The sequence below is a fragment of the Aquarana catesbeiana genome, linkage group LG03 (genome assembly GCF_042186555.1).
Source record: "Aquarana catesbeiana isolate 2022-GZ linkage group LG03, ASM4218655v1, whole genome shotgun sequence".
In the NCBI taxonomy this organism is placed as follows: domain Eukaryota; kingdom Metazoa; phylum Chordata; class Amphibia; order Anura; family Ranidae; genus Aquarana; species Aquarana catesbeiana.
Window position 1 is genome coordinate 544,151,903 of NC_133326.1, and position 27,872 is coordinate 544,179,774.

The 27,872-nt window shown below is 44.0% G+C and overlaps 1 protein-coding gene across 2 annotated transcripts in view; it reads right to left on the reverse strand.

Annotated features, from left to right (window-relative positions):
* Positions 1-3,770: 3,770 nt before the first annotated feature.
* ATP6V0A4 (ATPase H+ transporting V0 subunit a4) overlaps positions 3,771-27,872 on the reverse strand; it is a 55,372-nt gene continuing 31,270 nt past the window's right edge. For both annotated transcript variants that reach the window (XM_073621475.1, XM_073621476.1), the window contains exons 13-21: positions 25,438-25,595; positions 23,714-23,807; positions 23,511-23,629; positions 23,206-23,422; positions 22,261-22,368; positions 21,472-21,609; positions 12,579-12,696; positions 9,763-9,934; positions 3,771-3,953 (exon numbers count right to left, since the gene is read on the reverse strand). In XM_073621475.1, coding sequence (XP_073477576.1) covers positions 3,860-3,953; positions 9,763-9,934; positions 12,579-12,696; positions 21,472-21,609; positions 22,261-22,368; positions 23,206-23,422; positions 23,511-23,629; positions 23,714-23,807; positions 25,438-25,595 — 1,218 coding nt within the window. In that variant the 3' untranslated portion in view covers positions 3,771-3,859. The remainder of the gene's footprint in view (positions 3,954-9,762; positions 9,935-12,578; positions 12,697-21,471; positions 21,610-22,260; positions 22,369-23,205; positions 23,423-23,510; positions 23,630-23,713; positions 23,808-25,437; positions 25,596-27,872) is intronic.

Sequence of the window (27,872 nt, forward strand, 5' to 3'; positions counted from 1 at the left end):
TGACTAAACCCCAGGGTGCTACACTGATAAATTTACAAACAAAATGCACTTATTTCTGTTCATACGTATCATTCATTAGAAAACAACCCCAACAAGACTGGCTTGACACCATGTTTCTCTTTTTATACTTCTGATTACATCTGTTGTCTGAGGTTTTGTTCACACAAGAAAAACTTTGCTTTGTTTAATCCACTAAGAACATCAGATATTATATTACAAGATATTTATATAACCTTATTATGAAATGGACTGAGAGTATCCAATACACCCATCAGAAAGGATTAATGAATTTGCTGACGTGATCCAATGTCCTGTACAGAGTGTGTCCATCCCAAACTCCTATCCCAGTGTCATGTATTTGATCATGGTAAAGATTATGTTACCCAACATTTCACATGAGAAAATGTCCTGTTCTCCTTGTATTGCTGCCTTTGTGTGACATAAATGGTTTTCCTGCCAGTCCTTCTGCATTTCTATTAAAACTGACTACACTAGGCATGAGAACACAGCATGGTCAGTTCTCTAGCTGTGCTGGGAACTCAGCCTGCTCTCCTCCCAAGATCAGACTTGTCCTGGCACCCAACCCCCCCCCACACACACACACAGCCACTGGGAAGATTAGTGTGATGTTGCTTCTCCTCCCCCTTATGCAGCTAAGGACATAGGGTATGTAATCACTTAAAAAAGGGGGAAAAGGTATTAATAATGTTTTTTAGAGCTATACACAAATGTTTTGCCTTTAATTTCTATTTTAAACTGAATGGCTTGTTTTACAGGGTGAGGGATTACAATCCCTTTTAGAGTTCCACCCATTTTATGAACTTTCTACCTATTGTATCCCTTTAGCCTGTTCCATAAGCAATTTTTTTTTTTTTTTTTTATTATTCTACTTAGAAGTACCTTTTTTAGTGGTATTTCTCTTTTACTTCCGCCTGTCCCTAACTAGGCGATTACATCACTAGGCGATTCGCAAGGGTTCCTGGGATAGCCGCGTCATGTATGCCAGGAGTCCTTGCAAATCACCTACTGCCAAAATCTCGTGTTATTTGCAGAGAGGAAATGACGTGAACGGGAGAACCGACTTCTATTACCTTCCTATCCTCTGATTGACAGGTTGCTATAGCAATGGGGCGGGAACTTCCGCCAATGCCGACATTGCTATGGCAACCTGTCAGGAACTAGGACTGCAGCGCAGTCGCGCAGAGGCATTACTGCGCATGCGCAAGTTTTGGAGGAAATCCCGGAAATAAAGACAGGAGGGCTTCTGATGTCCATAGCCAAAAAGGAACCTGCCTGCTTCCGAGACCTGTAAGTAATAAACAATTTTAAAAGAAAGTAAAAGTGCAACACGTATGACATGTTGTAAATGTTCATGTACATGTTTGGAGAAATAAAGAGCAGTCTTTAAAAAAAAAAGTGTTTGGGGGCTGGAACTCTGCTTTAAGTGCAGCATGCTCAGTATCTTGTCCATGTGACATGTCCGGGTATTTATTACCTCTCACAGAGATCATAGCACATCCCTGACAATGCCTTCATCTGATTTTTTCTCCAGAAGGGCAATTCCATCTTTGTTCAGCCATCCTCCAGGGTCACTATCTGCTTCACTGGGTCTGGCCGAAATGGCTGGGTCCCTGGCCTTCTGGCCTAGATTTGGTGTGGTCCCTGTCAGTCTTTCAGGAGAGAGCACCGACCCCCTTTTTTTACCTGGGGGGGTCGGTTAGTACTTCCCAAATGTAATTAGATGGGAATGATGGGAGTGGTGGTTGTGCCTTTTAGTCCTGGGGCTCTCCCTAAGTTCTCAAAGTTCTATATCTTCCTGGTATGGATGGGGCTGCACTGGTCTGGGTTTGGACTGGTGTTGAAGAAAGCCTGATGTGTATGTGCCCCTGGAGTGGCAGTTCAGAAGTGCCATAATTACCTACTGTGTTAGAGGAGCACTTTGAGTTTTTGCTGGCACCTTGGCCACTGCACCACACACACTTTTTTCGCACTTGCCTCTTGGCCTGCGCCTTTTGGCCAGAACCAGAGGAATTATTATTCTTGGCCTCAGGGCCGGCCATGCACATGGCAAAATTAGCAGCACTTTCTCCACTTCCCTTTTCCCCACCTTTATGTTGTTTGTCTTGTGCTGTCACTTTATGTATTTTTTTTGGTTGTTGAGTATGTACATACCCCCTTCGGGGGAGCCCCACCTAGTACTTGGGGTGGTCTGTTTCGGCAGACCTCCCAGAGAGCGGGGTCGTCTGGATTTGGCTACATGGACCATGTGAAAGTACCCCAGTCCCCCTCTGGAGCCTAACGCCCGGGGGATCAGGGCAAGGTCCTTCGATTTTGGAGGACAATATGTACACCCTATTTGCACTTTTTGGTGTGCCCTTTTTTTGCACCGGGTGGAGTTGTTAGAGAAAAAAAATCTGCTTCCTGGACTGTGATGACAACTCAGAGATGACTCAGTCATGTAAATCCTGGTGCCTGCACAGTTCTTGGCTGTGTTTACCAATGTCTGACCCAGACCAGCCCCTGCTGCAGCCTCTGATCCTGTGACTTGTGTACTACACAGTACACAGTAGGAAGAGGAGACTGAGGAAATGCTTCCTCTTGCCTGTAGCAGACTGATGATGCCATCTAAGCCTATCATACATTCAAAATAAAGTGTATCACTGTCTCTTAATTACATCCTATCTTCTTATCTACATTGTGGTGGGCTGGTGGCATTACCCGAGTCCACAGCTAATCTGATACTGGCCAGAAAGCTGGAACAGCAGAGGTACTTTCAGCTCCTACTCACCAAAGGATCTTCAGCCAGACCGGAGTATGCAGACTACAGACTGGAACACTGTCCACACACTGCAGCAGTGCGCTGCTTAAGCCTGTTGGCTTACTTCACTTCCAGCTCCCACCAAGCTTTCAAAGGGGTACCTCCTTGCTTCTTCTTCAGATAGGGTATGCCACCATATTAAGTCTCACAAGCTCCAGGTTGGAGGCCCACCTTCTATGTAGTACTCACTTTCTCTTGGCCTAAGGCTCATCTTCTTAAATAAAGAATGTGCACATGAATAGCCTATTGAAGCATTTACTATGAGATAACACGAAAATACTATGTATAGCCGCTTCTTCAAGATCATACTACAGACCATCAGTACAGTTCTATTAAGTGCACTAATTTTGAACTTAGAAGGTCTGGCCAGCTATCCCACCTTTTTCCCACCATGAGTCCTACTATTGTGGGCCTTCTCAGAGTCTCTTGTTAGCCTAGCCCCAAAGGGCACTCTGCTTTCCAGGCTACAAACCTGCACATTGTAAGTCAAGGGTAACCTGTTCCTATACTCCTGTGTGACTAAGACTCCACCTATTCCAAGTTATAAAGGGTTCTAACTCCACCCACCAACTACCCAGGGGAGGGACCTTACTAAAAGGGGTACTAACCCCTGCTTACAAGCCTTTATGCTGTCCAATGCTAAGCGCAGTGACCACCAGCCGATGAGGTACATTGCCTGCACCCCTGTATAATTTTACAATGGCTACTTTTAGAAGCGCTCCCTATTTTTGTATCTCATCCTAGTAAACTGTAAGTCACTGACTGGAGCTCAAGGACAGCTTTTTAATGATAAAAGGTGGAGCCTTTCTGAATAATAATTCTAATGCTGTACATTGTGACATGTGAGATATGATGAACCAAAATAATGGTCAAACAATGGGCTTCTTCTAAAAGAGATAGTTTTAGTTAGATTGATATTGTTTGCAGTAAGAAGAACACACACGTCTACAGGTTGTCATATAGAGCAATTTTATTGTGAATAATTTATGCATGTTTATTATCAGCCATTTGTTCAGGTTATTGCACAGAGAGATCCAAAACTTATTGTTCTACTGTTCCATCAAGGATGCGCTGGAAGGAGAATGGACTGAACAGATAACCTGCTCCATGGTAGAACTTGTTCTGGAACTCCACCCTGCAAGGAAAATAGGCAGAGCAGAGGAATAGGTAATGCTGTGATACAATTGATGCTTTAACTTTTTTTTTAACACTATTCTTATATCTTACTTGTTTCAATGGAGATTATGAAGCAGATTGCACATTAGGGCAATTACCTAATAATAACCCTATAATGGGTAATATGGTATTTTAGGTCATTTAAAGTGATTGTAAACCTTTCGTTTTTTTTAAAATAACAAACATTTCATACTTACCTTCACTGTGCAGCTCGTTTTGCACAAAGTGATCATCCTCTTCTGGGGTCCCTCGGCGGCTCTCGCGGCTCCTCCTCGCATCGGATAAACCCCTATGAGAAGCGCTCTCCCGGGGGGTTACCGTGCGGGGGCGCTCCCTAGTCCAGCATTTGCGTCCATAGACACGAATGCCAGACTCGGCCACGCCCCCGGCGCCCGTGTCATTGGATTTGATTGACAGTAGTGGGAGCCAATGGCTGCGCTGCTATCAATCTATCCAATCAAGAGCCAGGACCCCGTGCAGAGAGGGAGAGCGGTTCTCCGCCGAGGGAATTACGGGGCTCAGGTAGGCAAAACGGGGGAGCTAGGGGGCCGGTCACTACCAGAAGTTTTTTCACCTTAATGGATAGGATGCATTAAGGTGAAAAAACATGGGGGTTAACAACCCATTTAAGAAACATTTACACTTCTATACACTGAAAGTTTTACAATCTGTAATACAACATATAAATAAACGTGCCTGCACTGAAAAAACAGATATATCCCAATAGTTGGGAGGTGCATATATAGTGTAAAACTATACTACAAAATTTCAATATAAAAAAAAAAATGCTAGTAATATATAAATTATAGAATGAATACAATCCTTATATAAAAGTATCCCATAAAGTGCAACATGCAAAAAAACAATATATATATGTGGTTATAAATATAAGATCAAAGTGCAAAATCAAGTGTCCACATTTAAAAAGTTCAATTCATTGATATCAACACATAAAGTGCAAGTAAGTGGTGTCCACAAAAAACAGTGTTCCTCATGCTCCTCCTTAATGGTGTTCACAATCCAGCATGCTTCAGTGCTCTCCTGTGACCCCCCACTTGTGCTTGTGCTCACCTGTAATTAAACGGTGTCTAAACACGCATTGGAGCCACCCCTTGGGCTCATACAGGGTATGCTGGTATAAACTCCACCACTCTCAGATGTCATCAGATAGTCTCACACAGTGGCGTAGCGTGGGTTGTCAGCACCCGGGGCAAGGCAAGTAATTTGCACCCCCTAACCTGCGGACTTTTAGCTATCCCTGAGTCCCTTCAAATACAATAGTACTGACCTACCTGATTCCTATACTGACCACTACACTGAGAACTACACTGTCCACTACACTACATTGTCCACTACACTGACCACTATACTATACTGTCCACTATACTACATGACCACTATACTGACCACTATACAATACTGTCCACTATATTACACTGACCACTATACTGTCCACTACACTGACCACTATACTACACTGACCACCATACTACACTGTCCACTATACTACACTATACTGACCACTATACTACACTACACTGACCACACTATACTGACCACCATACTACACTGTCCACTATACTACACTACACTGACCACTATACTACACTGTCCACTATACTACACTGACCACTATACTACACTATACTGACCACCATACTACACTGACCACTATACTACACTATACTGACCACCATACTACACTGACCACTATACTACACTATACTGACCACCATACTACACTGTCCACTATACTACACTGTCCACTACACTGACCACTATACTACACTACACTGACCACTATACTACACTGACCACTATACTACACTATACTGACCACCATACTACACTGTCCACTATACTACACTACACTGTCCACTATACTACACTATACTGACCACCATACTACACTGACCACTATACTACACTACAATGACCACTATACTACACTATACTGACCACTATACTACACTGTCCACTATACTACACTAACTACTATACTACACTATACTGACCACCATACTACACTGTCCACTATACTACACTACACTGACCACTATACTACACTATACTGACCACCATACTACACTACACTGTCCACTATACTACACTATACTGACCACCATACTACACTCACCACTATACTACACTACAATGACCACTATACTACACTATACTGACCACTATACTACACTGTCCACTATACTACACTAACTACTATACTACACTATACTGACCACCATACTACACTGACCACTATACTACACTATACTGACCACCATACTACACTGTCCACTATACTACACTGTCCACTACACTGACCACTACACTGACCACTATACTGTCCACTATACTACACTATACTGACCACCATACTACACTGTCCACTATACTACACTACACTGTCCACTATACTACACTATACTGACCACCATACTACACTGACCACTATACTACACTACAATGACCACTATACTACACTATACTGACCACTATACTACACTGTCCACTATACTACACTAACTACTATACTACACTGTCCACTATACTACACTACACTGACCACTATACTACACTGTCCACTATACTACACTATACTGACCACCATACTACACTACACTGTCCACTATACTACACTATACTGACCACCATACTACACTGTCCACTATACTACACTGACCACTATACTACACTGTCCACTATACTGACCACCATACTACACTGTCCACTATACTACACTGACCTCCATACTAAACTACACTACACTGACCACTATACTACACTGACCTCCATACTAAACTACACTATACTAACCACTATACTATACTACACTAACTACTATACTGGCCACTATACTACACTGTCTGTTATACTACACTGACCACTACACTACACTGTCCACCATACTACACCGTCCACCATATTACATTATACTGACCACCATACTACACTGTCCACTATACTACATTACGCTGTCCACTATACTACACTATACTGCCCACCATACTACACTGTCCACTATACTACATTACGCTGTCCACTATACTACACTATACTGACCACCATACTACACTGTCCACTATACTACATTACGCTGTCCACTATACTACACTATACTGACCACCATACTACACTGTCCACTATACTACATTACACTGACCACCATACTATACTGTCCACTACACTACACTGACCTCCATACTAAACTACACTATACTGACCACTATACTACACTACACTGTCCACTATACTACACTGTCCACTATACTGACCACTATACTATACTGACCACTATACTACACTACACTGACCTCCATACTACATTGACCACTATACTATACTGACCACTATACTGTCCACTACACTAACCACCATACTAACCACTATACTATACTACACTGACCTCCATACTAAACTACACTATACTGACCACTATACTAAACACTATACTATACTACACTAACCACTATACTGTCCACTATACTGACCACTATACTACACTGACCACTATACTACACTATACTGACCACCATACTACACTGTCCACTATACTACACTGTCCACTATACTACACTATACTGACCACCATACTACACTGACCACTATACTACACTATACTGACCACCATACTACACTGACCACTATACTACACTACACTGTCCACTATACTACACTGACCACTATACTACACTATACTGACCTCCATACTAAACTACACTATACTGACCACTATGCTAACCACTATACTATACTACACTAACCACAATACTGTCCACTATACTACACTGTCCACTACACTGCCCCCCATACTGACCACTACACTACACTGACCTCCATACTAAACTACACTATAATGACCACTATACCACACTGCCTACAGTCTCTCTCTCTCGCAACCCCCCCCCCCGCCCCCCAGGCCAGTAACAAGACTCTCACGAGGGAGTCTCACTCACCTTCTTGTCCTGGCCTGCATCGATCCGGAAGAGGAGGAGAAGACAGCGGCGGCTCACATTCTTCTCTCCCCTGCGCTCTGCCTGCTGCCATGTTCAGTATCCAGGGCCCTGTGATTGGGCGTATGGGGGGTCATGTGCGGAGGCGGGACTTCAGGAGCGATCTAGGACAGGCCAGCCCTACGCCTCACATGACCCCCATACGCCCAATCACAGGGCGCCGGACACTTAACATGGCGGCCGGAGCCCAGGGACACAGGGATTATAAATTAGGAGGAGGCAGCCAGTGACACATACTGGCGCCCCCCTAAATGTCGCGCCCGGGGCTACGGCACCCCCTGCACCCCCCACGCTACGCCACGGGTCTCACATACAAGAAAGAAAAAGCTCCATAGTGTGATACAGTAGGGATTTATTTAAAATATATTAAAACTTCACTCCAGAAGGGTACTCACAATATGTAGGTGCGTGAGTGCACCAATCTTTCCAGAGAGTGTTTGTATAAAACAAGCGTTTGTATGGCGTGCGGTGTGTCGTTCCTCATCTACCTCTGTTGCTGACAGCTCCGGGACTCCTGGTGTGAGGGGGGGCTCCGCCGGGGACTCCTGGTGTGAGGGAGGGCTCCGCCGGGGACTCCTGGTGTGAGGGGGGGCTCCGCCGGGGACTCCTGGTGTGAGGGGGGCTCCGCCGGGGACTCCTGGTGTGAGGGGGGGCTCCGCCGGGGACTCCTGGTGTGAGGGGGGGCTCCGCAGGGGACTCCTGGTGTGAGGGGGGGCTCCGCCGGGGACTCCTGGTGTGAGGGGGGGCTCCGCCGGGGACTCCTGGTGTGAGGGGGGGCTCCCCGGGGACTCCTGGTGTGAGGGGGGGCTCCGCCGGGGACTCCTGGTGTGAGGGGGGCTCCTCCGGGGACTCCTGGTGTGAGGGGGGGCTCCGCTGGGGACATCTGATGTAAGGGGGGCTCCGCTGGAGGCACCTGATGCAAGGACGGACTCTGCTGGGACATCTGACGCAAGGACGGACGGCTGGTGGCAGGCGACGTGGCTAGTGACACGCTCAGGGATCCCACTGATTCTGCATTATGGTGAGTTGAATGATTTCATTTTATATTACAATGTAATAATAGAAATAATGCGATTCAATCATCCTGACACCATAACAACCATGGTGCCGGGATGATTGAAGTGCTAACACCAGGTGTTTGGAGAATCTTTATCTGCTGATTGTTAAACTTTCTAGAATACACAAATTTTTATTGTGTAGGATCTGGGGCTGCTGTCCCGTCATTTCCCTCTCCCCTTTCCCCCTTTCCCCCTCTCCCCCTCTCTCCCTCTCCATCCCTCATTCATCTCAGACTCTAACCACACCCTCTTGAGCCACGCCCATTTAAACCACGCCCAATGTGTCGTGTAAACCACGCCCATTTTTTGCTTGTATATTTCCCTAAGCCACACCTACAAACTAATGCCCCGCGCCCTAATTATTGTACGGCTCCGTCTACAGCCACAAAAGTGTCCCACATTTTTTTTTTACAATGTTGGCAACTATGCGTGTATTCCACTATTTTATTCAAAGCAATCCAGGGTGTGAGAAAAGCCAACCTACAAGGTCGGTGCACAGTCAGCGAATCAAGAACAGTGGAGGAATTTTGAAAAAGAATAACAAGAGCATGTATGTCCTGCTATAAGCATCTTTTTTTTTTGTTTGCCTTTAATATCACTTTAAGAGAGGATTTTCGTTAATTTTGGAGACATTTCCTCGTACTTCCTGTTGGATCTATAAGACAGATGCAGATGTTTATTATATAGAAGGAGGACTTACCAGTGGAGACGGAGAGCGTGCAGGAAGGCAGAGAGCCCCTCCATGATTAGCAGAATAGCCACAGTCAAAACAGCAAAAACAGCAAAAATGATGAAAACGCCAATAAGACCGCTATAGGCGGCGTTAGAGAGGCCAATGTGCATCACCATCGTCCACAGAACCTCAGAAAGCTCTATGAAGAGAGCAAAATAATGGGGAAAATGATCAAATAAAAGTGCTTAGGGTTTTCAAACAACTAGGTAGAATGGAACATTTTATTTAAAGGTTACCTGTTATGAGATGGAGGGGTTCCACTGCTGAAAACTTGTGAAAATACTAGCTTTCTGACTGTTATTTTTGCCATTCTAAAGCTTCCCTCCAACCAGTTTGCATATTATTTCTGTACTTGCCAAAATGCTGCAGAAATCTCCCTCCACTAAGCCTGGCTGCAACCATTTTAACTGTGGGCAGCTGAGGCTGCTGCCTGCTCACTTCCTGGATTTACAGAGGCACACCTTCAGCTCTGCAACTCTCATTGGCCCTTTTATGACTCCCCCCTCCCCCTTCCTGGCAAACTCTCTCTCTCTCTCTCTCTCTAGAGAGAGAGAGAGAGAGAGAGAGAGAGAGGTGCATGATGTCATAAGCCTAAGCTAATGACCAGACAAGAAACAGGAGGTGGGCTGTATAAGGTATTTACTGGCAGAAAAAAAATGTTTTACTAACCAAAGTTAAAACAACAAGGGCAGAAGATTTAATAGATGGAAAGATGAAAAGATGACTGAAGGTCCGGTTTAACTATCCTTTAAATTTTCTGACCTAGACCTCTGAGTTACTGGCTTAGGAGTATACAGATTGAAAAAGTTGGGGAGATGCAGCTGCATTATTTCAGATAATCAACATTTATAGGTGTGGATGTCAGCAATGGTAGTTCTGTCACACAACACAGTCCTGTCTGGCTGGGCAGGTGACCTGATTTTTTTCTCTGCTGCAGCTCAATAACACACTTGTTCCACCCTCATTGTATCAGTTCAAACTACAAGAGCCTGAGGACTGAGCCCTGAGACCTTGTTTGTGCACTGGTGCGCAGTCATGTTGGAACAGGAATTGGCCATCCCAAAACTGTTCCTACAAAGTAGGGGGGATTGAAATTGTCCAAAATATCTTGATATGCTGATGCCTTAAGAGTTCCCTTCACTGGAACTAAGGGGCCAAGCTAGGGTTGCCACCTTTTCAGGATTCACCCGGACAGTTCGGGTTTGGAATTATGCATCTAGGTTTCAGACTGCCTGAAACCCGGACACATTATTCAGACTGGACTATGGCTTCCCAGCAGGATTGCTGGCTGCAGTTGTCTAAGCTTAGAGTGTCTGTTACACTCTCTTTCACACTGCCCAAAGCCAGCACTAACAACCCCCCCACCCCCCCAAACACACACACACACAGACAAGAGAGGAGAGAGGGCTCGATCTGCTCCTCTTCCTCCCACCCCTACCCCTCTGTGTCTGCCCACACTCCAATCCCTGGCGCTGTGCATCGGAAAAGGAAAGTGGGGGCTGGAAATTTGAAGTCCAGCAGCCTCAGATACATCTGGATGGGAGGTACTGACTGCCAAGGGGTGAGTGAGCTCACCATCCATCCCTGTCTGTGAATGAAGTCTGCCCCCTTCTCTCTCCTGCCTCTGAGTGAGTACACTAGGGCAAATCAGGGTTCTCAGAGCACCCCTTACATCAGAGTTCCCCTTTACACTGGAGGCCACAGCGTTCCCCCTACATCAGAGTCCTCTCTGTACATCAGAGTTCTCAGTGTTCCCAGAGCATCCCTTATGTTAGAGGCCCCAGAGTTCTCCCTTACATCAGAGTCTGCAGAGTCCCCCCTTACAGTGAAAGGGAACTCTGTGAGTTCAGATGTAAAATGGGGAACTCTTGTTATTAACATCATACAATTAGAAATGTTATTTAATATCAAAATATATGTATAGTTTATACAATCAAAAAAAAATTGCTGTGCGCTGATAAAGTGTGCCCTGGGCCAAGCCCAACCCCTGAAATACAACCCCACACCATAATCCCCCCTCCACCAAATGATTTGGACCAGTGCACAAAGCAAGGTTCATAAAGACATGGATGAGCGAGTTTGGGGTGGAGGAACTTGACTGGTCTGCATAGAGTCCTGACCTCAACCCAATAGAACACTTTTGGAATGAATTAGAGAGGAGACTGTGATCCAGGCCTTCTTGTCCAACATCAGTGCCTGACCTCACAAATGTGCTTCTGGAAGAATGGTCAAACATTCCCATAGACACACTCCTAAACCTTGTGGACAGCATTCCCAGAAGAGTTGAAGCTGTTATAGCTGCAAAGGGTGGACCAACTCAATATTGAACCCTATAGACTAAGACTGGGATGTCATTAAAGTTCATGTGTGTGTAAAGGCAGGCGTCACAATACTTTCGACAATATAGTGTATATTTTATTTGTGGGAAGTCCTGCATGGCAACTGTCAAGGATTGGAGCTTCCATTTCATCAAGAGGCCAGATCCTCAGATTGACATTTGCCTTGTATGAAGATCTCTGTCCAAATCAATCTCTCTACTTTCTAATCTTTATATTGTAACGCTTCTTTTCTAAATAAATGTTCAAACCTCCATCATGAGAAAAGGTTTTTGATTACCTTCTTTATCAAGAGAAACCCTATATCTAAAGGGAAGATGAATGAACCCTTATAGGTGATATAGTCACCCTCTGCTTAGAATAAGGAATTATGGGAAACGGATGGCAGGAGGCAGGATAAAAACCTATCACAACAGAAATGTAAAAAGGACCACAGACAGGACTTACGTGCGTGTGCCAGGCTGAGCGCCCACAAGCGCAGATAGGATGCAGTGTTGGAGATGCAGCCCAGGCAGTACTCTATAGTGTGGATGGCTTGATGGACAAAGATGTCCCCAAAATCAAACTGCAATAGAGAGAAAACATTTTGCTTTATTGCATATTTATTGTTAGTGTTTTCTGAAGGAGGGAATTAAGTGAACCCTTAATAGATACACAACAGGTTCTCTTGAATATATAAAAAAAAAAACTATGCTCTCCCTCCATCTGCTGATTATATGCAGTACAACAACCCTATGATTTAATTCAATCTTATTTTATTGATAGGCAAAGTATCATTGCAAAGATGTACAGTATACATATAAGTCGTTCAATAACACATAACAAAGATATACATTCGTATATTCGTAAACATTCGTGCAACACTGTTGTCGTACCATCTCATGGTTTAGATAATTCGTGAACTTTGGTTGATTGATATGGTATATAAGCCTGTATACCTACGGCGTCTAACCTGGCTTAGTAAGATTAGGCGAGCACCACTATCTACTCAACGAGTGGTGCCCACGCATTACAAGTAGGCTAGGGCTTTTACTTCTGCGCTGAGCACGTTTTCTCTGAGGGGGAAGCTCTGTGTGTGACACCGTTCCGGTCTCATGAGACTAGAAATTATGCTTTAGGTGAGCGTGTAACGCAAACATTTAAAGGGAAAGGAGAAGGGAAAAAAGGGAGAGAGTTGGGATAGAAGGGTCAAGGCAGTAAGGGAAGTAGAAATTAAGAGAGAAATTTTCCACCGTGGCTATACAGATGCGTCGGTGGATTCCTCTGCGGCCCATGAAATAAATTCTGAGGAGTAGCGAAACATAGACCATGAGGTCCAGGTCTTGGAGAATTGCTCCTCCTTACCCGCTTCCTGCGACAACATTCGTTCCAATCTGTTAATTTGGTCCACTTCAATTGCCCAATCCCCCAGGGAAGGCATGCTCGTCGACTTCCAATGTCTGGGCAGAACTGTTCTGGCAGCCGCCAGAAAGTGACGCAAAACGTCTTTTTTGACCGATTTAATCGGTCCAGGAAGCAAAGATAGCAGAACTACCTCAGGAGAGGGTGTGATTGAGGTCGTCATGAGTCTGCAGTACAAGTCGAGGATCTTCTGCCAGAACCTCCGCACAGGGGGGCATTCCCACCAAATGTGGAGTAAGGTTCCCTTGGATGACAAGCAACGCCAGCAGGTATCCGGGAGTGCCGGGTTTATCCAGTGCAAAGTCGAGGGGCATCTGTACCAACGGGTCAACAACTTAAATCCTTTTTCTTGGGCTTTGGAGGCTAAAGATATTTTGTGAGTCAGAATGAAACACTTTTGCCAGTCTATAGGTGAAATGGGGTGACCCAGATCTTCCTTCCAGGCCTGTGTGTATGGGGGGAGGTCAGGATTATAAGCCATATGTATGAGAGAATATAGTTGAGAGACCACATGTGTGGGGGGGGCGGTCTGGAGCAGCATGTTCTCCAAGTCTGTTAAGTCAGCAAGTATATCAGGCAGGGATGGGAAGGTGCGAATGAAGGATATCACCTGTTGCCTCTGCAGCCAATGCGTCGAGGTATGGGAAGATGGGCCGGAGGGGATGTCATGAGTCAGGGAAGAGTCTGATCGCAAGACTTGGGCAAGTCGTCTGTGATCCTCCTTACACCAAGGTCCAAAACTTGCTCCCTGTAGGGCCGGAGGAAAAGCCGGGGTCCCAAATAGTGGAGTCATGGGTCATTTCAGAGGAGATAGGGTCTTGGAGGAATTCATTCGGGTCCAAATTTGTATGGTTTGTTGTGTAAGGTCGTTCAGGGGTATCCCTCCTTTCAGGAATTCGGTAGGCGTCCACGGTAAGGCGCGGAGATCTATCGAATTGATATGGCTCTCTATTTGTACCCATAACTTGGTGGAGGAATGATGGAACCAGTTAAGTATACGCGTGAGTACTGCTGACTTATAGTATATAGAGGCATCTGGAGCTCCAGCTCCTCCACGAATCTTGGGGAGCGAGAGAGTCTCATAGCGTATCCGAGGACGAGCCCCTCCCCATATAAAGGAGGAGAATAGTTGGCGGATCTTCTTAAAGAACCAGGAGGGTATGGATATGGAAATTGTCTGAAACAAATAGAAAAACCGAGGGAGAACGTCCATTTTTAGGGCATTCACCCGGCCTAGCCACGAAAGGCGCTTCTTCGTGTAGTTTGAGAAATCTGTCTTGGTTCTAAGCAGAAGGGGAGCATAGTTCAGAGAGAATAATTGGGATCCTTCTGTGGGTATTTGGATTCCGAGATAACGGATGGAAGTGGAACCTTTTTTAAAAGGATACTTAGTGGAGACTTGGCGGAGGGCCTCCTGGGACAGTGAGATGTTCAGGATTTCTGACTTAGTATGGTTCACTTTGAAATTGCTCAGCTTCCCAAACCTCGTGAATTCCTGCATTATATGTGGTAAGGATATATGGGGTTGGGTTACAAACATTAGCAGGTCATCCGCAAAGAGAGCCAGTTTGGAATGAATGGGGCCTATTGATACACCTGAGATGTTAGGGTTATTGCGCAAGGCAATTGCCAGGTGTTCCATGACCAGTACATAGAGGAGGGGAGATAGAGGGCAGCCTTGCCGTGTCCCATTGTGGATGGAAAATGTAGGTGACAATGAACCATTCACCCGAATTCTAGCAGAGGGAGAGGAGTAAAGGGACATAATTCGGGATATCATTTTGGGGCCCAGACCTATCTGCTTCAGGGACAGCTAGAGGAATTGCCAGTCGACCCGGTCAAATGCTTTTTCGGCGTCGACCGTCAAAAGGCATAAAGGGACATCATGGGTGCGGGCATAGTCGGTAAGAAGCAGGGTTTTTAGGGTGTTGTCCCTTGCCTCGCGACCACTAACAAAACCCACCTAGTCCAGGTGTATGAGGCGGGGGAGGAGCGGCTGCAATCTAGTGGCTAAAATTTTGGCATATAATTTCAAGTCCACTCCAATTAACGATATGGGCCTATAATTAGCACACAAAGTAGGGTCCTTATCTGGTTTTGGGATAATGGTAATGTGGGCTTCGAGTGTTTGTGGAGGAAATGCTGAGCCTTCCGATAGGGTGTTGAACACCCCAACCAAGAAGGGGGTCAGCTGGGGAGCAAATGTTTTGTAAAATTTAGGGGTGAATCCGTCGGGACCCGGGCTTTTACCGGACGGGGTGGCCGCTATCGCTCTCATTACCTCATCCGCTGTAATTGCTTGCTCCAGCTCTTCTATGGTATCGCCATCCAGAGTAGGGAGCTCAGTTTCCTCAATATAAGACTGTCTATCAGGTTCAGGGGCAAGGGTTGGGCCAGGAGAGACGCCGGGCGGTAGATTGTAAAGTGTTTGGTAGAAATCTCGGAATGTTTGTGTTATCTTAGAGGGCTCACTAAGCATTTCTCCAGAAGGGGCCCGAATATGGGGTATGAATGTGGAAGACATGTTTGGGTGGAGAGTGCGAGCTAACGGTCTACCGCAGTTATCTCTAAATCGGTACTGATGTAAGGCAAGTCTGTCCGCATAGGTACGAGTTGAGGCCTCATACAGGTCCTTAAGTTGGGATCGAGCCGTTGAGACCTCTATAAGGGTCTCCACAGTTGGGGCTCGTTTATGTTGTGTCTCAAGGTCTCGGAGCTTTTGAATTGCTGATGTTATTGCAGCTGATCGAGCCTTTTTCACACGGGTTCCCATCTGGATAAAGATACCTCGCAGGACTGCTTTAAGCGCCTCCCATTGTAAGGGTAGTGAGGTAGTGTCCGAGGCATGGTCTATGAGAAAATTAGAAATTGTTTCTGAAACCTTGTGGGAACAATCAGGTTCCGTAAGAAGGGAATCGTTCAGCCTCCACGTCCATTCTTTCACCGGCGTGGAAGGGATCGATAGTGTCAGATAGATAGGTGAGTGGTCGGACCAGACCATTGAGTCTATCTCGCATTCAGGTGACCAATCCAAGCAGCTATGGTCAAGAAGGAAGTAGTCGATACGACTATAAGAGTGGTGGACCTGGGAGAAGTGGAACCCTATGATTTAAACACAAGGTTTAGATTTAGACGTACATCCAAATTTATCTCTCCTCTAAGGCGATCTGCATCTGGATCACTTTTCAGACGCAATTGAGGGGCAGTGAGGAGGCGATGTGATGCCTCCTTATCGCCTGTTTTAACCCCATTTTTGCTGACAATGTGCCGCAACCACATGCCTATTTGCCTGAGTAGGCTAGCTGCCTGACAACTGCTATATGTTGGGCAGGTTTTGTAACACACAAAGTGAAGCATCACAAGCACAGAATGTAAACCGCTGCCTATTGCAGATTGAGGGCGGTTGGGGGTGGTAAAAACATGCAGCTCAACTGCACTTTTTACACCCCTTCCCTCAACAACATGTCTAAATGAGGCCTTAATGTAAAATTTGGGGGCATGCTCTACCACAATTTTGCAGTTCTATGCACATATCACAAATATTACTATACAAATAACACAGTGCTTTATCTACTAATGGCATTTTGTTTAATATAGTCCTCCTTGTTCCTTATTTTTTTTTTAAGTAAATAAAGCCAAAACAAAAGACTTCACAGACATACAAATGTTGACTTTTTTTAATGGAGTGGGTTATTCAATTTTAGAATTTACTAAAATTAATTTCAATATGTATGCAATCAGATAGGCCCCTACACTACATATTTGAAGGTAAATATAAAGGAAACTGAATAAGAAAATTGTATAATTTATAGCTAGCGTAAAGTGTTACTAAACCCAGGACCCTGAATTCACTATATCTGGTCTCCCACAGAACATGGAAATGCAATTATTTTAGTAAATATAAACTACTAAATACTAGAGCTGCACAATTCTGGCCAAAAGGAGAATCAGGATTTTTTTGCTTAAAATAAAGATCACGATTCTCGCAGCGTAACATCATCTTTCACATTATACAAAAAAATTGGGCTAACTTTACTGTTTAGTTTTTTATCAATTTATTAAAGTGTGTTTTTTCCCAAAAAATTGCGTTTGAAAGGCTGCTGCGCAAATACAGTGTAACATAAAATATTGCAACAACCACCATTTTAGTCTCTAGGTTCTATGCTAAAAAAAATATATATATATATATATAATGTTTGGGGGTTCTAAGTAATTTTCTAGCAAAAAATACTGATTTTAACTTGTAAACAACAAGTGTCAGAAAAAGGTTTAGTCTTTAAGTGGTTAAACTTCTCTCATTTACAGGCCGAAGTTCATCCCTTTGATCTAAAAGGACTAATGCCGCGTACACACGATCGGACTTTCTGACGGGAAATGTTAGATGTGAGCTTGTTGGCGGTAAGTCCGACTGTGTATATGCTCCATCGGACATTTGTTGTCAGACTTTCCGATCGTGTGTACACAGGTCCGTCGCATAAAAGTCCATGCATGCTCGGAATCAAGTACAAGCGGGAAGCGCTCAGTCTTGTAAAACTAACGTTCGTAATGGAGATATAATGAAGATATTTGCCAACACACCATGGAACAATGTAGGTAGTGTCCAAACGTGTAATTTATTGCATGATCCCAAACAAGGAGAGTGCAACGTTTCGGAGTCACGCAGGACCCCTTCATCAGGCATGACTCCGAAACGTTGCACTCTCCTTGTGTTGTGATCATGCAATAAATTACACGTTTGGATGCTATCTACGTTGTTCCATGGTGTGCTGGCAAATATCTTCATTGTGACTTGAACCAGTATCCAGCTGGTTGTTGCTGCAGCACCCATATTCGTGAGCTTATCCAGGAATTTGTGCGATGGGAATATGAAGTATTACCCATGATGGAGATATCACATACGTCTTGTACGTCACTACGTTCGTAATTGTTGGCCAACATTTATGTGACCGTGTGTATGCAAGACAAGTTGGAGTCAACACCCTTTGAACAAAAATCCACGGTTTTGTTGTCGGAAAGTCTGATCGTGTGTACGGGGCATTAGTGTTACAATGTTTCTCCTTATCCTCTAAGCAATGTTGTCATAAACTTGGCAGGCATAGAATCAGGATAATGCTTTGTTAAAGCGGAATTCCACCCAAAAGTGGAACCTCTGCTCATTGGATTCCTCCCCCCCTCCGGTGTCACAATTGGCACCTTTCAGGGGGGAGGGGGGTGCAGATACCTGTCTAAGACAGGTATCTGCACCCACTTCCGGGAATAGACTCCTGCGGGAGTCACGCCCCCTCCCGCACTCCCCCGCTGTCTCCTGGGAAAGACACAGGTCCCAGGAGATAGCGGGGACCATTGAGAACGCGCAGCACGACTCGCGCATGCGCAGTAGGGAATCGGGAAGTGAAGCCGCAACGCTTCACTTCCTGATTCCCTCACTGAGAATGGCGGTGTAAATTCAAAACATTCTCTTTATATATTTTTTGTTATATTTTTTGTTGTATTTTGCTTTTTTGGCCACAAGATGGCAGTCAATTAATTTTGGTCCAATTCTCTATTAGATGAGATGTCAACGGATTGGATGCCTTTAATGGTGATGTGTATTTAAGGAGGTGGTGTGCCCGTTCGTACGATCCCTGATGACGTCAGAACGTTCTGACGAAACCGGTCGGACGTAAACGAATGTGACACGCCATTTCCGCTCATATTTGATTTTCCTGCTTTTCTGTTTGTTTTTATTACCCGCATGTACCCTTATGTGGGGAATGTGGTTTTAAGCTGCTTTTTAGCCTATTAAATATTTTGGCTTACTTCACCATGGGAGCTTTTTATTCATTTTTCCACATTCTTAAACATCTACGGTCTCTGTAACCTATCTTGGAAAGTCCGGTCGCATGCATCCAAGTGGCCTTAGCGTTGATCAAGACACCTGAGTTCCAGCACCTGAATTCCAGCATCTGCACCTAGCCGTGACCGGGAGAAGCCTCGTTGGTTGTCCCCAAAGCTTGTTTGACTCCTGTCATGGGAGTCACGTCCATCTGGTGAGTAGGCTGTGTGGCTGATGATGGCGATTGATTACTGCTACTTGATGCTTCGCTGTACCCAAGAAAGATTTGCTTAGAAGCTCAATCCACCCAGAAGCTCTGCTTTTGATAGTTTGAACATCATTTGATTCATATTTGTTGTATTAATGGTGGACTTTCTCTTTTAATTTTCACATCTGAATATTTTTATCAATTTTCGTTTTTTATATTCACTATGATGATCTAGCATTCAGTTGGCAGACATTATTTCACAATTTTCACGATTTTTTATTTTTAACATGTTGTTTTAATAGAGTGATTTTGCACTTGTATTTCAATAGGAGCGCAGTTTGTAATTAGACAGCTAATTATTTTTCTTGTTTTCATCATTATAACGTGCTGCTCCCCAACTAATTTAACTTATTTAATCTTATTTTCCATATGCGCGAGTAGGTATTTGTTACCAATTTTCAACTGCCGACATCTAAAAAAAAAAAAATTTTCGCCGGATTCCCGCTTTAAGATCGCGAGGGTGGAAGAATTGCAATCTGATTCTTTAACGATTAATCGTGCAGCTCTACTAAATACCTTTTCTCATCAGCAGTATATAGCAGCCTTGTGACTTCTATTAGTGTAGAAGTAGTGTAAAGCTTGTAGAAGGAATTTTCATTCTACTCTGACTGTCCTATCAGGCTGCAGGACCCCTCACCCCCCGGTCTGCACAGTTGTGATTGGCCCTCTGCTGGTCACCTGCACCCTTCCAAGAAAAAAAAAACACTCTCTAACGATAGAAACCAAACTGAGCATGTGCAGAGTGCCCCGAAGGCTCTGTTCTATAAGGAGATGGATTGGGGACAGTGGAAGAAGGGGAGGATCAGAGAAGACAGGATCAAACAGCCTTTTTACACAATGCCCAGGATTAACCCCTTAGGTTCCACAGTGAGTATAACAAGCATGCGTTACTGCATATACAGGCTGATTTTACTGTTGTGGGTTTAGTAACACTTTAAGGGTAAGAACATCCCTTTAGGTTCTAAATGCTCCTTGATGGGGAGATACATCCTTCCTGTCTTGGTGATTACCTACACTAAGACAGGAGGTGAGGAAAATTTTCCCCACTGAGGACACAGACACCTGATTAAGGTTTTACCTTTATCCACATCCAAGGGCAAAACTGGGGGCCCTTGACAAATTTTGGTAGGGGCTCCTGCGACCTTTGTCTAGCAGCTGGCAATGTCAACTGTTACAATACAGTCATTGATCTTAACAAAGTATTCTTAAGATCAGGTAGCAGAAGAACTATCAGCATAGTCAAACTACTAAGGATCATTGGTTTGGATAAAAGTTATCGGTATAGTAGTACTAATAACAACTATAATAATAATAGCAATAATAACCCCCGTAATTATTTTTTATATACTTTTAAAATGATTAATTCTCTTGTACACAAAACTCTGTAAAGCTAATAAAAACTTCTTGCAGTGTTTTTGTCACCCTTCAAACCTCAGCTTTCCTATAAGGATTTAGCAAAGGAGAAACCCTGGGGTTTGTGACTGCATTAGGCATACAGTGGTAATATCTGTGGCAGAAGTTCGGGGGGGGGGGGCAGCAAATCTTCACTGCTTAGACGGATAAGCAAATGTTTCTTAGTGCACAGAGGGGGATCTGTGACTAGGGACTCTGACTTTAGTTCTGCTCTACTGGAAATAGTTTAGTTTTCCTATCAGCCACCCTAATCAGGTCCCCTCTTCTACCCAAGACCCCCTACCAGCAGCCTGGGCTGCTACAGCTATTGCTACATCACTGCTTCATCTAAAATCAAGGTTTGGGTTGATTTTCCTATTAAGGTTTAAATTTTTGAGTATACAGAGATATGGGAACATTTTCTGTAAAATCCAATCTATCCATCACACTCCTGGAATGTGTACCTCTTCTCCATGCTCCCCGTGTCCTCCTCCATGACCTCCTCCATGCTCCTCCTTCTTTTCTACCTGGGAGTGATTAGACTGTGAGTTCTCCATCTCTGCGATCTCCATATTATCCTCGGGGGAGGAAGAAGACTGAAGCTGTGGGAGAGTAATGAGAATATGTTAGGAGCTTGTTCATCTCTCTGTACCTTATATTCTAGTTGACGTGAAACAAAGGACTTATGGGCAGACTGATAAAGGTGGAAATTGCTATACAGTGAGGGGAAAAAAGTATTTGATCCCCTGATAATTTTGAACGTTTGCCCACTGACAAAGAAATGGTCAGTCTATAATTTTAATGGTTGAACAAAAAACAAATGATTAATGAATGGCAAGCTTAAAGGTGATTTTCTCTCAATTTGGAGAGATTTCTTCTCTTTCTGTTTCTCCAGGACAGGAATCGAAGGGAAATCTCCCCAGCAGATACACTTTAATTATAAAAAACAAGGAGAACTATAATAATATCTTATACAACTTTCTCATTGAAAAGCAAAACGCATAGCACAATGACACCATCTGCTGGATGGTTAATGTTTTGCTCTGTTCAGAGAGAAAGGACGTTATTTGTAGTTTTGGCCTTTGATACACTTTACATATTCAAACTTTTATTTTTTTTATTATATATAGATTTATGAAAATGACAACATTTAGGTTCTGGGGCTCTTTATTTATTAGAATTTGGAGAAAAAAATCCACCTGCACTTTTAATAAATGCTATTTGCTGGTATGTCAGGAGCATTTGCCACTTACCTGGCGCTGGGCCTTCTGGTGATTGGCTCGGAGGACGAATGGTTTAATCAGCAACATCCAGGGAACGGCAATCAACGCAAATATCACCAGGAAACTCTGTACCTCTTTCTGGAGGAAAACATAAAGCTGGTGAGTTGAGTTCATACAAAATAGATCAAATCTTAATGTATGGATGTAAAAATCATCCTTATCCTGACTAGTGTCATTAACTAGTAAGTAACTGACCTCAAAGAAGAATGTAGAATGGGAGTTTGGTCTACTGGCTGCATGCTTACTCTACCATTAAATGTAAACTATAATGGTTTAGAATATTTCTTTTTAACCAAAGTACTATGGGTTATCTAAAGAGGCTGCACAGCAGAAGCTCCTGTCTATGTTTAATGGAAACCTCAGATGGAGCTGTCCAAGAAGGAGGGAAGATAGGGAAGGATTCACTGTTGTGACCCATTCACTTCTGTGTGTAAAATAAATCCATTGGTGCATGAAAATGAACTTAACCTTTAAAACCCAGTTGAAGTATCAGATTTTTTTTCTAGTCCTGCGGAGCTTTGTGTTATGATTAAGGCGGTTTTTGGCTTGGAAATTCCTTACATCTTACACTTATATCTCTTAGTGAAAATGCTGCTTCCTGCTCTCCCCCTCCAGTGCTCTGTGCTGGCAGAGCTGAGTAACAGTTACACCATTCACTAAAGGCAAAAAGACTGTGAAGTTTAAGATGCCAAATTCCTGTCAACATAAACATCAGTAGGTGGGTGGCTATCAAAAGAACCTGTATCACGTTATCCTAAACAGACAAGAAGACATGCTATTTAAGATCAAATCTGCTGTAATGTTTTTCCATTCTCCTAATACTTTTTACTTTTCTACAAATACTAATTCTACTAATACTTTTTAAGTGAACTGTATAACTATGCAAGACAAATCAGAAGTCGCAGGACCAGTCACCTGGTGCTCATAGAGTGGAGGATTGGTTGGGTCATTGTAGTTGAAGAGAAACATATTAATGAAGTGGATGAGGATGCTGGGAGCAACATTTGAGTTGTTCGCATTGTATGTACACCATTTAAAGATAACCATGAAGACCAGGTACCCAAAGAGGCAAAGGATGAAAATAATCTCCGGGATGAACTGTAGGATGATGTTTATGCGATTCCTGAAATTTCTGAAAAGGGGACAAAATAAGAGAATGTAACAAACGTTGACAGTTTTAGCTGACCTTGACAATTTGGTGTTTGCCGAACCAAACCTACATGTGATTTACGAGGCCGAGCATGACACCGAACACCATCTGAGTGATCCCTATAACTACAGACATCTTCATCTTGTAGGAATTTAGGAAGGTCAGCTTGTTCTTGGCAATATTCCAAATCTGAATTAAGAGAAAAAGTACTCCAGATCAGAAAGAAATTCAGTTCATCTGCAAAGCTTCTGGAGAGACAGGAAAGGCGCTTACCGGGTCGATGCCGAAGGGATAGGGGTTCCCAGAGAAGACCCCGGGTACTGCTGGGTCTAGCTCTAGGGCAGTTGCCTGATGGAGCAGATCAACTCTGAGGAGAAAGTCAATGTCATTAAAAATATGTAATTCTCTACAGAACTAGTGTAATCAGAGGAGGATGAAGGAGAATGGAACTGCTGGACAGAGAATTTTGGATTCTATCCCAAAATCCTCTGTTACTCAAAAAAGTAGGTGCAAATACTGCAATATGCACAATCAGCTCCCTTCAACTTTGAATAACTAATCAGCTTTTACGGACAAATTTACAATAACACACTCATTCGTTAGTGCTAGGATTGCTAAGGTAGAGAGACCAGCTTCAAGCTGTAAAATTTACAAACTCTGATAACTATATCTTTATTGGGTGTTCTCTTTTGGCCTCCTCTGAATATTTTCTCTAATATTTTATGAGAACTATAGTGGGAATACGTGCAGGGGATGTAGGAAGTGTCATAGGAAGGGACGCAGGGGATGTAAGCAGTGTAGTTGGATGGGGTGTAGGCAGTGTAGTGGGAAAGGGTGCATAGAATGCAGGAAGTTTAGTTGGAGGGGGGGCAGTGGATGCAGGGAGTATAGTGGGCAGGAGGGAAGGGTATTCAGGGAGTATAATGGGATGGGGAGGGGGGGCAGGGGCGCAGGAAGTGTAGTGGGAAAGGGGACAGAGGGTACATTGAATACATTGGTATGAGATGCAGAGGAAGCAAGGAGTATAGTGGGGTGGGATGGGGGGGGGGGCAGGGGTGCAGGAACTGTAGTGGGAAAGGGGGCAGGGGATACATTAAATACATTGGTATGAGATGCAGGGGATGCAGGGAGTATAGTAGGGTGGGTGGCAAGGGGTGCAGGAAGTGTAGTGGGAAAGGGGACAGGAGGTGCATGGAATACATTGATTTGAGATGCAGGGAGTATAGTGGGATGGGGGGGGGGGGGGCAGGGGTGCAGGAAGTGTAGTGGGAAAGGAGGCAGGGGTGCAGGGAATACATTGGTATGAGATGCAGGGAATACATTGGTATAAGGTGCAGGGGAAGCTACATAGACTTTAATAAATATCGTTTATCCTGTCTGACTCCTAAGATAACACAATTTCAGTAAATTTTCTCCAAGTCTTTGCTTTGTTTCTTATCTCCCATCTCTGATCCATGTCACGAGAGAGAGAGAAAGAGAGAGACTGACTGTATCCAAATTATCCAAAACTCATTAGAATCACTTCTGAACTGCATCAACATGCACCGGAGCTGCTACTTGAAATCGCACTGCAAAAGGGATTAAACGCGCACCGCATCAGTGTGAACCTAGGCTAACAGGATACATACAGTATACTGTAAATCTTTCACCAGTAAGACTATTCAGATGAATATTGAGGATGTCTACTCATGAATGGTATTGTTTAAATAGTTCAGGCTACTCTAATGTGATATTTCAGTATTGGTAGGGTATGGTGGGCTGCTTACCTTGCAGTGATCCCTGTTGTATCCTCAATTTAAAATAAATTGCAAGTAGATCTTAGACTCAAGCACAAAGATGTCACTACTGGATTCCCCGAATCTCCAGCTTCCACCAAATACTGAAATACCAGTCCTGGATGGAATGACCCTACCTATGCCAGCCTGACCACGTACATGGAACGACCGACCCCTGTGTCTCTGTTTATGGTATGACCCATAAATGTAGTAGATGCTTACGTCCAGTTGCCTCTAGTGAACATGGGTCGAACAGACCAGGAAGAGCCAAATATGTTAAAGGATTTGGAGAAGCAGTCGTTATAGATGAAGCCAGTGTAAATGGAGAAAATACTCATCAGGAAGATCAGGTATCGCCCTCCGAAAAATGTGTTCCAGATCTGGAGATGAAAGGAGAACAAACATTAGATATGAAACTGTTCAACGAGTGTAGGTGACGGAGTGATGCATCACATACAAAAGATGGTGTCAGCATCTAATAATGTTCTCCAGCTACCCATTACACACAATGGTACTATCCACTAATGATTCCTCTTGGGCATCTCCTTCCCTTAATTTTAGAAAGTTGATCTGAATAGCTGCTGGAAAAAGATTTGCAGTCTGTAGAAATCATGGCCATAAAACAGGTACACAAAAACTAATATTATCTAGTCCTAGTCCTGTAGATTTGTTTTTAGACTCTTCTGGACTTTTGCATTACACAGCAGGAGGGGCTGTGAAAAAAATTCAGCCATTCCTGTGTAAAATGACAGATATGGTATTCTAAAAGTGTAATTGAGTAAATGAATGTTACAATGTATTGTTGCATTAAATATTTAATTTACAGTATATGCAGATGAAAGGCATGACCTTCAATCTGCATATTGTATCACCGAAAGAAACCAAGCACTGCCAGGCGCTAGGTACCACACGCACGGGACTGAGCCCCTGAGACTGAGAATGAGAACCCCTGGAAGATCTCCACTTGTAAGTGCCACAAGCTGGGGAATCACTCTGTACTGTGTGCAGTTCAGTGTCTCAAGGAGGGGCGACACTGTGGCCACAAGGTCTGGGCACTGGAGGACATGTAGAAGCTGCACAAGGTGAGGGTGGGGGGCAAAGCGGAGGCATGGGTAAGCTGCATGAGGACAAGGTGGGGCAGGGCACAGTGGGGGATGAAGAAGCTGAAAAAGGTGGTGGAGGTACACAAGGGAAAGGTGTATGGGGGGAGGGGTGCACAAGATGAAGGAAGGATGAAGGGGATGCACCAGATATGGGGTGAGAGAAGCTGCACAGGGTGGGGGCTAAGGGTGAAGCTGTAAAAGGTGAGGGGGAGTGTCAAGATGAGGGGGGGGATGCGGAAGCAGCAAAAGGTGAGGTGGTAGGGGGAGCTGCTCAAGGTGGGAGGGATGGAGGACAAGGTTGGAGTTGCACAAGGAGGGGTATGGAGAAGCTGCACAAGGTGGGGGGAGGGAAAGTGCACAAGGTGAGAGGGAAGAGGATAAGGTGGGGGGGATATCAGGCAGTGCACAAGATGGGGGAGGGGAAGCTGCACAAGGTGAGTGGGGGATGGAGAAACTACAGGGGGGAAATGCTGCAGTGGTGGCAGTGACTCCTGCACAATGTCAGCTAGGTGAGACCCATTAATAACTGCTGTATGAACACATGGCCCCCTGTGTGCTCCCTTGACCCCCTCCCCCACAGCGCTGCCAGCTGTTTATTATGCTTTAAGCAATTTTAAAGCTTTTATTTTTTTTTAATTATTAAAATAACAAACATACCTGCTCTGTGTAATGGTTTTGCACAGAGCAGCTCTGATGCTCTTCTTCTGGGGTCCCCAACCGGTGCTCCAGGCTCCTCCTCTTTGGCGAGTGGGCAGCTTGGCATGCCATCCCCCCCCCACCGGTCGCTCAGCACAGCATTTGATTGGCATTGCCATTCTGCCCAGGGAGGAAGGAGACAGCGACGGGACCTGTTGCTCTCTGGATTGGGATCAAATAAGGATAAGGGGGGGGGGAATCTGCAGAATCTGCAGCATAGAAAGGTTTTTCATCCTAATGCATAGAATGCATTAAGGTGAAAGGTGCCAAATGTGGCAGCTAGGGCGGGGGGGTTGGGGGGATGAGGCAAGAAAGCAGAGCTTCCCCTTTTGGGTGGAGCACCGCTTTAATATTTATGTTTTATTTTCATAAATTGTGTTTACTTTTTTCAGTGTCGCATAACAAGAAAATTTCCAAAATTGAAAAAAAGGGCTTTTTTTGTTAATTTGCAAACGCTTTGTAAGACAAATTATAAAAAAAAAATTATAATTTATATTTGTAGATAAAAGCAATTTTTCTTAAAACAAACACTAGATTTATATAATTTTTATGTATGTTTGCCATTAGATTACATAGACAATAAAATAATTTTTGCAAACCAATATTGAAAAAAGAAAGCCTAGTTAAAAAAAAAAAAGCTAACAAACAAAAAAAACAAAACAATCAATGTATGTATTACTTTGTTTTCTTAAATAATGATGACAGTTATTTCCAAATAAATGTGCCCATAGAGGAAATGTAAAAATTGTTCTGGTCCATAGTGTGTGTACTGGTACAAGAGCTAAATAATAAGTGCACCTGTGAGACAACAGCGGTCTGTACTATACAATGTACTATACTCTGTACTATACTTGATCC